Genomic DNA, 12,713 nt, shown 5'->3' with positions numbered 1-12,713 from the left:
TGGTTTGCGGCAATGAGCGCGCCTCAGAAAGCTCTTCCTGCAAACGCGATAACAAAGCTAAAAATACAGTTCATGTTGAAAGAAATTGCAATCTACTTCTAGCCTCTCTGCCCACAAACATATGATGCTGCCTGGAAGTCTAGTCTTCAGTGTGCTGGAGGTGTCTTGAAAAAGGGCTGCATTTGTCCTTTCCGGATGCAGACGCCTATAGTAAATGAGCACGATGCTGTCACAATCATTAAAGACAGCCAGTGGCTGAAGTAGGCTGACCCACTGTCCCATGCTGTATGCTGTAGTGGGTGGAAGCAATATGTGACTGACAGATGAACAGACTAATTCATGTAAAGAGTTGTCTGAAAGCCTCTACATGTAAGTATACTATGCATATAATTGTATTTTTTGCTGGCAGCACTGCATAGGCAGTACAATACATCCCTTTGTGTTTCTAAGCAAATGTATTTGCTTATTGGCCTGAATAACTATGTGGTTGACCAGGGAGAATATCCATTGGTTGGACACTCCTTATATCTAGGTAAATCTAATGCATTTGCATCTTTAATGTATAAAGTCTTTTTTTTTTTACTTGAATTGCTTTTGCAGACGTGTTCACTGTAGAGTGTTCTAAAACGGGAAGTTATCAATGCATCTAATAGCTTTGTTGTAATCTTGAAACCTGAGTGCTAAATGGGGCCTAGCACTTTATGGAATTTACAAGGAGAATGTGACTTGCTCTGCGCATCTTTGCTGAATCATTGAAAGTCTGTTATTGGTTATGCAAGTTTTAAAATATGCTAATTGCGGTAAAGGAGATGTAGAAACCTTGAACTGCTTAAATACTTTGATATTATGGATAACTGTAAATTGTACACATTTGGACATTATATAAACTAACTGGCTCTATGTTGCAGCATTGCAGTATATTTCAAGGCACATTAAAATGGGTATATATTTAAGTACTTAATTATATGATCCCTTTTTAAAGGAAACAGTACCAACCCATTTTAAAGAGACATAGTCCTTGAAATGCCCCAACATGTGCAAATATAACCCCCATTCGCAAAATAATTTCAATATAGGGTCATTGTGGATTTCCTGTGCATTAACTAATGTTGCAAGTTTAACATGCCTAAAAAATCAATAATTTAAAACAATATTTTCCCCAAAATATTATTGGGGAAACCCCCAAAGCTGCCTCCATAAAGTGATTGTTAAAGTCCTACCAAGTATCCTGGCTAGGTGATTTGACATGCACTCTGTTCAAACATGTTTGCCCAGACATAGATTGAGGGAACCTTCATTGGATTTATCCGTGGTAGACAAATGGTCTTCAGCTCTCATGACGTTCTAGCCATGGTTTTATAAAACACATTAGTCACTGCCAAAAGTCCCTAAACACATGAATGTGGAGGGATCTGCACCCCCACCTCCCTCCTGAAATAAACATTAACAATAAGGTGGTCTTAAGAATGTACTATGTGCCCCTAAATGTTCCAGCAAGCCCATGTGGCAGAGTATGAGCCTTCACTATGTTTTCTTTACATCATATTAAGAACTGGCTTAAAATTCAATCACTTACCAATAGTATACTGAGAAATCTCATGTGGAGGGACCCTAAACACACCATGCAAATGTTTCTTTATATTCAGTAAAGTTTTGAATGACCCATTATGCTTGAATGTTCACCATTTGCAAGTTTATTTTTCAAAATTTCTAAAGGGAAGCCCTCCACTTCACTCACCTATAAATTGAGCCATCGATGCACTTCCGAACGTTACAGGACTAATGTGCTTAGGAAATTTAGTTAACCACTTAACAATACATTTCCAAAACATCCTAGCTCCCCACGAATTTGAATTTAAATCCTGACAAGTTTTGAACAGTCATAATGCTCTAATATGCACAAATGCACCAAGTCATTAACGTTGCTAAATAATTTATATGGGAGATGGTTCTAACCTTGTGACCGCAAAAATGCACGAGGTGCCACTTAATTTCCTAACACGTCCAGTGGTGAGACCCTGCTTTCCCATTATAATTGAATGTAAATGGAATGGAATATAAATCTTACAGTGTATTGACCACATTTTGTGGGATAATGTGTTGTGAAATGCACCTATTGTCGAGATAAATATATTTGCTGAAAAATGCACCATTTGTCAATTGGTGCTCCCTATTTACTTGTGGGATGTCTCCCAAGGTCCTGATGAATGATGTTCGAGCTCAATTTCCCCTGCTGCCATTGCCATCCCACACTCATATGGAACAACTGCAAACCATATCTCAATTCTGTAATAACAAGCTTATTGCCATATATTTGACTGTTAGGTATTGCAGTTAGCCTAATCGAAAGCCAGATTGCTAAAAAGCTTGTTGTGTAATACAACTTACAAACTTAAATTTTACATGCAGAGTTGATTGAATTAATTTTAACTGAACCAGCATCAACACACAGGTGCTTCTTCTGCTTTTTGTGTTTCCCCAATCCTGACACTGCTGGATTAATATGTTTCGAAGTATTCCACTTAATCATTGAGTAATTTGATCTAGACTGTTGGGACAGGAAGTCTTCTGCATGTCTCTGGAGAAAGTGCTTTTCTTGCCTTATTCTGGTCTCCAGGCAAGCCACTTAAAAGTTACTGTATGGTTTCTAGATCCCTATCTCAGTGAGCATTACAATAATGCTTGGGTCTCCCTGTTTACACGGATTGAGACCAAAGAGCTTGGATTTGAGGTTGAGGGGGCATGCCTAGTGCAACCCTATTTTCCAGAGAGTGTCTACTGCCCTCTCCAACCAGGCTGTAGTAGTCTGACAGTGGTGGCAGCAGTAAATCTATAGTCAGGAGGGGTGAGTTACTAGTCACTTTACTGATCAAGTCTGTGCAGTCTCCCACCAGCCTGGGATCCTATTATTTTTGTCTACCTGGGACGTGTGTTTGAGAGCCAGTGGGTGTATTGGGAAAGGATGGGGAGTTGAGCCATTGTGTGTAATGTGAGCTGTTCTGCCGGACATTCCAGCTCCCCGTGCCCCACCCAATTCCTTGAAGAGGCCTGATGGGCCGGGGTAGACACTCAGCTGTTAACTGGGTTTAGCTGTACTATCTCTGCTAAGAGATCCCTCTCCCCATGGCCAGGGCCTCCTGGTCTGGAGTTAATTAATATTTATCCCTTGGGAATAACCCGGGCTGGTACAAGGGAAGACAGTACGTCACCTTTAGTATGCTTTGGTCATGCATTGAATACATCATAAATGTGCCTTGTTATTGGAAGGGATTCAAACATAGCAGACCCTCTGATTGGATCAGCCTATCAATTAAAGATGATAAAAGTCTGTCCTTGATCAGATGTTGTTCAAGATTGGTCTTGGATTCTGAATTGGCCATTCGATAAGAAGCTTGCTCACGGTGTCTTTGCACACCCCTCGATGGGGCTTAACCTGAGGAGGTTTTCTCTATGACTGATGTTGTAAAGGAATGTGCCAGTTTGACGAGAACAAGAGCATCAGCAGCATCGGTCAGAGAACCAGCTGTTCCTGTGAGGCTTGTGGAGCTGGCACTTTGAACAAGGAAATTGCAGGCAGGCGCTCAAGATAAGGAAAGGGAGCTTCAGCAGTGGCAGAGGGAGATGAGGAAGCTTGGTCCCAGTCCTTGACGGTGAGATCGATTTGCCCAGACCACCTCTCTGCGCTGTTGGAGCCTGTGTGGTACTTCCAGTTATAAGCAGAAGCGGGGGAATAGAGTCCGGTGGAATAGGACCCCCTTTCTTTTTAGGATATCTAGGGGTATCAGGCTGTATTGGCACTCTGACCATACACTACCCTCCAACAGCTAGCCAGTGGCTACTGAACTAGCGTCCCACTAGTAAACTGCTCCAAGACATCAGGCACCGGTGATCAGGTCCCTGATACTACTAAAGTAGTCTCCTCTCCCATGACGGGTTGGAGCTTCTGTTACTTTAGGTGGGGGCTAAGGATTGATCAACAATATTTGACTTCACATCAAATGCTGAAACTATATCACTTCAATACAAGGATTTGTATCATGGCTCTAGCGAATGAGAGCAACCCTGTGCAACATGCTCTGTAAGATGAAATGTTATGTTATGTTATGTTACTGGGGGTTTTGTAAAGCGCTCAGCTGCTCAAAGAGCGTCCCGGCGCTATAGATCCTCACACAAACACCAGCAACTAACAAAAACAGCCCTATGGCACAAAAAAAACCACAAAACAGCTTACAGGGCAAAGAGATAGGTTTTAAGTCCCTTTCTAAAAGCAGACAAATTGGAGCACGTTCGCAACGTCAGGGGCAGAGTGTTCCAGAGACGGGGGGCAAGGTAGCTAAAAGAGCGACCTCCACAGCGCACACGTCTCACTGCCGGCACGATGGCATTGACCTGGGCAGCCGACCTCAAGGGTCTAGATGGTAGATAGAAGTTGACCCTTTTCTGCAAATAACCAGCGCCGAAATTGTGAAGCGCCTTAAAGGCTGTAGTTAAGGTCTTAAAAGTGATTCGCTTATGAATCGGCAGCCAGTGCAGAGTCACAAGGAGGTTGCTCGCCCTGGCCCTTCTGGTAAGACCAAAGATTGCCCTGGCTGCCGAATTTTGGACTATCTGCAGGCGGGTCAGCAGATATTCAGGAAGACCCAGATAGAGGATGTTAGCATAGTCCAGGCGTGACCCTATCAGGGCCTGCACCGTAATCTTCTTGTGCTCCAAAGATAGATACGGCAGAAACTTTCTTAACATCCTTAAGATGGCAAAGCACTTCCCCGTCAGGCCAGCTACCTGGGCCGTGAAGGAAAGAGTGTTATCAACCAACATGCCCAGGTTCTTAGCTGTAACAGAATCGCTGGCAGGGGGGAACATGGTCGAAGGCCACCAGTGCCTCCATCTTGGGTCTGCAGGACAACCAAAAAACAATATCTCGGATTTGTCTGAGTTGCATTTGAGGCCGCTTTTCCCGAACCAATCAAACACAAACTCCAGACATTTCCGGATGGCCACTCCGTCGAAATCACAGCCCCTGTCACAAGTGAACAGGAGCTGTGTATCGTCCGCATAGGACACGATCTGAGCCCCTAGCTCCTCCACCCGTGCCGCCAAAGGTGACATAAAGATGTTAAAAAGGGAGGGGCTGAGTATGGAGCCCTGCGGGACCCCAACCTCAAGCTGCGGCATAGGGGCGGCGAAGGGGGGGTCCCAGATCGTTTGTCTGCGGTCGGCCAGAAAGGATTGAAACCATTCGAACACCGTTCCCCTCAGGCCAATCTCCCAGAGTCTTGTCAGGAGCAGGTCGTGGGGAACGGTGTCGAAGGCCGCCGACAAATCAAGCATGATGAGCAAGGCCTTTCCACCCCTGTCTAGAGTTTCCTTCACAGCCTCCGTCACCTCGAGTAGAGCGGTTTCTGTACTCAGGTTAGATCTAAACCCAGACTGAGACTGATGTAATAAGGAATTAACCTCTAGAAAGCTGGTTAAGGTGGTATGAGCATGCTTTTCCGCTATTTTGGCCAGAGCGGGCAACAAGGAGATTGGCCTATAGTTGGAGTGCAATTTGGCATCTGCATTCAGCTTTTTAATAAGGGGGAGAACAAGGGCCTGCTTCCAAGATGAGGGGACTTTTCCCGAGCTCAAAGATAGATTAATCATAGGATTGATAATAGAGTTAAGAGCAGGCGCCAAGGTCGCAAGACACTTGGCAGGGCAAGGGTCAAGTGGAGAGCCGGATTTCAAGTTGGACAAGAGGTCAAGCGAAGCCTGAAGCTCTAAAACAGGGAAGCAGTCAAGAATAGGAGTATTTGTGTCCAATACAGATGAATATGTCCATGGATTAGGAGAGCCGTCAGCCACAGAGCCACAATCCGAGATGTTATGGGCTCCTTGCAAGGCCGACTGGATGGCACGAATTTTATTGGAAAAAAATGCAGCAAGCTCCGTAATCCATGGTTCCGAAAAGACGGACGTCGGAGTACAGCAGGAGGGAGAGATAAATTCTTTTACAATCTTAAAGATCTCTTTGCAGGAGTTGTCTGCTTCCTCAATCCTTTTAGCTAAAAAGGATTTTTTCTCTGCAGTAATCTCCCTATGATATTCCTTCACTGCTTCTCTATAAGACTGCTTAGCAGAAGTGTCATACTGCCTCTCCAGCTTCTTGCAGTGCCTTCTCTTACCAGCCAGTGTAACTGAGAACCACGGCGCAGATGCTCTTGCCAGTTCTGATCTGACCTGGCGAGGTGGTGCCAGAGCTTCTAGACGTGCGGTGAGCCAGTTCTGAAAACACACTACATCGTCCTCCAACCTACCTGTGAGAACACAAGGATATGTTTCTAAGTCCCGGGTAATCATAGCTGCGGTGACTTTGTGAAAGGCTCTAGGCATACGTGCTGTTTGCCGCTGCACATTGCGATCGGCCACTAGATGATGTACTATCACAAAGTCCGCTAGGAAATGGTCCGACCAGAGGACTGGGGCAAGGGAGGAAAGGGACACTGGCACGGTCGAGAAAATTTGATCTAAAGTGTTCCCTTTCTCATGTGTAGGAGCTTGCAAGTGCATATGAAATCCCACCGAGGATGTCATGTCCAGGAATTTTTGCACTTGAGGATCCTCGCCCTTATCCATGTGGATGTTAAAATCCCCTAGGATTAGGCAGTGTTTTGCCCTAAGACTGAGTGTGGAAATAATCGAAAACAAATCCTCAGTAAAAGAGCCGAGAGGGCCAGGGGGTCTGTAAAGCAAGATTCCCAAGCAAGATTGATGAGGGGAAAGGGCCAAGGAAAAGGCAAGGGTCTCGCAGCCTGGTAGGTTTTCCACGGGCAAGATAGTGCAAGGAATGTGCCTCTTAATAATGAGCGCCACTCCACCTAATGCTAATTGTTTTCTACATGTTAACTGTTTTTTTATAATGCTTAGTGTCTAGGCGCTGTAATTTCGTTTGGGCCAAAAAGATGTATGCATTCCATCGTGGCACACCCAGCTGTCTATCCCGTGAGCACAAGCCAACACGTTTCGAACCTTGTCCTGCTTGGGGGTTCTCTTCAGGACTCGGACTTGGTGGTCTTGGTCAATTTGTTTCAGCTACTGATCAGCCCACTCAGAAGAAGATTTATGCTAAGGTTCCGAAAGCAAAGAGGACAGACCCTACAGAAGTCAGAGGGCTTCAAATAATTTTGTTATAATCATAAAAATAAGAAATAAGCAGGGATAATTGGAGTGAAATGGTGTCACAAGGAAACAGCCCATCGGTAGCTGAAACAAATTTACCAAGACCACTAAGTCCGAGTCCTGAGGAGAACCCCCAAGCAGGGCAGGGTTCGAAACATGTTGGCTTGTGCTCACAGGATAAACAGCTGGGTGTGCCACGAGGGAATGCATACATCTTTTTGTCCCCCTATAGACAACGCCCTTTGAAATAAGCATTCCCTGAGCGTTACACAAAGGCAGGACAAAAGGCAGGAGCCTTTACAATTATCTTTGAGGGTCATCCAGGTGTATTTGAAAATCACGGACTGTTACTTGTACTGTTTATGTAATGTTCTATGTAATGTGCTTGTGAATTTTGTTTTGCATTTTGTGTTGTTACATTACTGGTTATCGTTTTGAATGTTTAATAATCCTTTGAAAAATATGTGTGGCCCGAAAAGATGACATGAGAATAATGGTCTAATCTTGTTTGAAGAAAGTACAAAAAGAAGTAAAATAAAAAAACACACGGGCTCTAGAACAAAGCACTGAAGTCTCGTACGATTAATTAAGAAACGATCTATCTGGACACTGTGTTTGTTAGTACAACCATTCCTGTGATGGCATTCAATGAGAGTGAGTCGCAATTCACTAGCTCATCAATAGTTACTAGGTAGGCTGAATTGCAGACAACTCCAAATGGTGATTTTGTGAACTCGCCTAATAGTACATAGGTTGGGTCGCACAATCAGAATTGAACTGCTAATAAGTCAGTGCACAATTTGTGCCCACTTGTAAATCATTTATTTGTACATTTGGCCCATAGTGGGGTGTTGCTCTGTACTCTCCTTTCAGTATCTGTTGGTGTTTTTAAGTTGGTATTGTGTCTCTGAGTACGGTCATGAATTGTTACTTTGTGCACACTGGAAAAAAAATCTTCTCTATCTATGTAACCATTAGAGGTACATGTAATCCATAAAACATTAAAATATGTAATAAAGACATGCATATATAAAAAACATCGATTAAAACACAATTGGTCGCTAAGCTACCAAACCACCATTCTAGTTTTTTATAAAAATTGAGAAATGAGGAAAAAAGGGGATCACGACTATGGTATCCCAACAAACTTTCATAAGTGCATAAACGGCTATACGATACCCCAACGTTTTGAACTGACAATCAGAAATGATAATAATACATCAAAATGAAGGCATAAGGAAAGCATTTAATCATCCACCCTAAAAAAGGCAAAGTGAAATTACCCCCATGTCTCCTGCAACTTAGTTATACAGCTCAAAAAGTTAGTGATGCACAAGTGTGGATATCCCTGAGCATTAGTAGCTGTAACATGGCAGGTCTCACTTTAGTGAATGTTAGATTTTTTAAAAGAGATATTAAACAGCGCTTTCTTGGTACAAGTAAAATGCGAGCAGAACAAAACAAAGTGCTCAAGAGTTGGTGCAGACATATTGTAACACACAGGGGCCCAGTGTACCGGGAGCAGACCAGCCCCTATGGAAACTAATCAAATATACAAAAAGGTTAAACCTGATCCTAGTTAAAAGCTGCCACTGATAAACATTGGTCACCCATGTCCGGTATAGTTCTTTAAAAGGGACTGTTTTCATTATACAGTGGGTGCGAGCAGCAGGTTTCTGTAGTTGTTTTCCATGTTTGCCTCAACGTAAGTAGAAAAAGTTCATATGACACAATTATAGTCCGCTTTAGTGATTGTTTGCATGCAGGTGACTTTCAACTTAATGTAAGCCAGCAAGAGTATTGCTTTCTAAATATCTAAAGAGAGACAATCTTTAATAATCAGTCTATTCAGTGAAGGCCCACTTTTGTCCCACACCGATATTCAATGTAGTGGGGGCCTTAAAGCAATGGTGTCAGAAATATATTTAAGGCCCAGTTCTTTGTGGACAACAAAGGTTTGAAGAACCCCCAGCAGGTGCCTAACAAACGTATTCTCCTCAGGCCTGTTCCTGTGACAGTTCCTATACCCCTAAATATCACTGCCATAGGTTATAGCCGACATTCATTTTTTGCAATAGATGTAAAGAAGGGGCCTAATTGGTTTCCAGCCCACTTTAGTATTTTGGACTTAAGAAGAGTTCCCCACGTATTCCTATTGTCAAGCAGAATACTCAAATAGTTAACGATGGGTACCTGATCGATTTTATATTAATTACAGTAAAAAGTTTTATGTTTGAAGGGCTTACAAACAAAAGCCATTACAAAAGCTTTTGTATGATTTAAGAAGAGATCTAAATCATCCAAAATAATCAGAAATGTTATCAAGCAGGAGTTGCATCCCTACTGCTATCTTAGACATGAGGATTTCATCGTCTACATGCAGCAGAACAGGTAACGCCCGCTGACAAACACGAGAGACATCAGAATTCTTCTCAGTTAGCGCCTCCAAAGACGAATATTATTGATGATGAACAAAAAGAATGCCAGGATGCAGCCCTGACTGAGACCACGAGTTATTGGGAAGGATCTTGAAAAGCGGCCATCAATACCAAACCTCACAAATGCAGACATGTCCTTGTGCAGGTCCCCAAAGAAAGACAACAAGGCCAGATCTACTCCTAATGACTACATCAAAGCCCATAGCTTGGAGCGATTTACGCGATCAAAGGCAGAGGTGAGATCCATGAAACTTAGATATAGAGTACCCTTCTTGGCTACAGTATACCTCTGGATTAAAAGATATAGGTCCAGTGACTGATCGATAGTACTAAGACTAGGCCGTAACCCATACTGCAAATCGGAGGTAATGCTGTTCTCTTTGTCCCACATAGATAGCCTGCCAAGCATCGCCAGCCCAATACCTTGACAGTACTATCAATCAGGTAGATGTACCCGTAACATTGCGAGTCTCCTCGATCGCCCTTTTTAAACACAGGGACAATGATGGATTGTTCCCACGAGCTAGGCGGGCCATGTATCACTGCAACATTTATAAAAAAGTTAACAGAGGAGCACAGATACGATCAGTCCTATAGAGATCAGCTGGTACTCCATCAGGTCCTGGAGCGTTATTGCCAATCAATCTCAGAATGGCCTTTGTTTCCTCCACCGTAGAAAAACGAAGGTATGGGCAGAGAAAGAGTAGAATCTGACCCTGGTTCCAACTAATATATATGTGAGAAATGATCAAACCATTTGTCTTCTCCAATCACGGAGATGAGGTAGGGTGCAAACTCTGCCCCTTAGAATTGACTATTAACAACCTTCCAGGAACTTCTTCAGTAAGAAGAAAACCATTCGAAAAGAGGCCTTATTTAAGACCTTGGTGCCAACGGTCTTCCCAGCACTTGACTCAATTTTCACCAGTCATCACACAGAGCTCTGCAAAAAGCAATGATATGTTAAAAAGTATGTATTTAATATCCGCTTTGTTTGCAACTTTAATGTTTCATAGAAAATGTACTGTATTCCAAGTATGAGGGAATGAGAAGGGATACATGGTTAGCCCACCTTCTCAAACATGTAACCATACAAAACAACAGGAGGAAACCCCTTCTGTGCTTAGCCTATTTTATCCATACTAGTCCAAGAGGGTCACCCTACAGTATTAAAAGGACTTTTGCACACTGGAATTCCAAGTGTCATGTTTCATCACAGAGTTCCTGTCCCGATACCTAGTATATCTGGATGGGATGAGCCTTGGTAGCAAAGGGTGCTCTTTGGTTATTGGGTGGAATCCTAGATTTAAAATAGTCTAGGCTGCCCTTACTGTTAATTGTATTTTCAAAAGGCACCCTGACAGAGTTAAACACAGAATGGGATGCAAATCGGAAATTGGTATCCTCTGTATCAACATGTTTCAGCCATCACACCAGTGCCTCACTGGGCTAGTTGGACTTCATCAGGACCTCACAAGGATCCTGTTACTATCCTATTTGTGTGCACTCAGTTGTTAAATTTCGATTCATCATACTCATGAATGCCATACATCCTGACTCATTTGGTCCTTATATTCACATTTCTTTAGAAGTGTCCAATTTAGAGCTCCATGAGGGTAAGAAAGCAGGTGGATCTTGTAGGTGAACTTTCATCAAAGGTCTCTTACCGGCCATGAACCTATTGGGGACCTCCTCTGGATGAATAATAAAGATCTTATAGCATAAGTAGTAATGCTTCTTACATTAATAATTATAATAAATATATGAATATATCACACATCATGGATAATCTTCTCCAGACCAATTTCCCTCATAATCTTGGCCAAAAGCAATACAATGAAATAGCTTCTTGCTGACATTTTCAAGTGGTGGATTTAATGTAATTAAAATTAATTTTTTCAAATCTAAATTAGGATTCTAAAGCCTTCGAGCTGTGACTTGTTTCAATCACTGCTGGAGCTTAGCATACTTAAAAATAAAGGTCAGGCGCTGACATTCCAAAATGTGTAAAGATTTAAATTTACATACAACAGTTGTGTCCACGAGCTCTATAATCACGGTCTCTAGTTTTGATAGCCTATTTGATAGCAATTCAGAAAACAGACAATCCTGCATCCTATATTCATCCTTTAAGCTTTTTCAGGCTTTTCCAGAGATTTATGTAGCCTGGTGATTGTGACATTCCCATAAATAACAAATTATGCCTATTTATTTCTTTGTAACACAAGTTTAATGTCACAACCTGAGATTTGGGAAGAGGTAAGTTTGGTATGTGCATGTGGAGCTTAACATTCTTTTGATTTATGATGCAGGCTTGCTGTAACTTGAAGTTATGTAAACCAGGTTTAATCCTTTTCTTTCAATTGTTTTTCTAGTTGCTACAGATTACCGTGCACAGTTCGAACGAAACGCTGCGATGCTGGTTTTTACTTCAGTGACGAGGTTTGCCGCTGTGTGCCCACATATTGGAAAAGACCTCACGTTAACTAGTAAAGAAAGGAAATAACCATTTGACATTTTGGTGTACATTTTTGTACAAAAAAAGGAGAAGACATTGCGTGGCTAACGTGGATATTCCAGTACACGAGAGGACTCTTATGAATCACAAAGACTTGAGCACATTGTGCATTCCTGAGCAAGTAAAATCAGCTGGGCCTCGTTTTCTGCAAAGAACTGAAAATGGATTTTTCCATCAATGACCAAACGGTCTGTTTTCCTCAAGATTTTTTTAAAGATAATGACTATATAATTTATTTCCACAAAAATATTGTGCCGCATTCCTGTTTATAGCAGTAACAATTTGTAAAGCTCACTGTGATCAATATTTTTATATCATGCAAAATATGTTTAAAATAAAAAGAAAATTGTATTGTATTCTATGCTAGTAAGAATTTCCAGTCCAATACAGTATTATATGGTTGTGGCCTTGTTGGGAACACACTTAGGTATGCATGATTGGGTTTACAGCATAAATGCCCCAATCCCAGATTTAGAATCTGAACATTTGGATATACAAGAAAATAAGGCAGAACTATTTCCATCTTAAAGCAAAAATAGACATATTTAGATTCCCGGAAAGAATGAAATATAGGCAACAAAGGAAACCTAGAATAC

At 42.1% G+C, this 12,713-nt stretch overlaps 1 protein-coding gene across 5 annotated transcripts in view; it reads left to right on the top strand.

The window, feature by feature from the left end:
* VEGFC (vascular endothelial growth factor C) overlaps positions 1-12,473 on the top strand; it is a 551,666-nt gene extending 539,193 nt beyond the window's left edge. For all 5 annotated transcript variants that reach the window (XM_078677689.1, XM_078677686.1, XM_078677688.1 and 2 more), the window contains exon 7: positions 11,975-12,473. In XM_078677689.1, the coding sequence (XP_078533815.1) occupies positions 11,975-12,089 (115 nt within the window). In that variant the 3' untranslated portion in view covers positions 12,090-12,473. The remainder of the gene's footprint in view (positions 1-11,974) is intronic.
* Positions 12,474-12,713: the final 240 nt, after the last annotated feature.

This window comes from Lissotriton helveticus, chromosome 2_1, assembly GCF_964261635.1.
Source record: "Lissotriton helveticus chromosome 2_1, aLisHel1.1, whole genome shotgun sequence".
Taxonomy (NCBI): Eukaryota; Metazoa; Chordata; class Amphibia; order Caudata; family Salamandridae; genus Lissotriton; species Lissotriton helveticus.
This window is presented reverse-complemented; position numbering and strand designations above follow the sequence as displayed.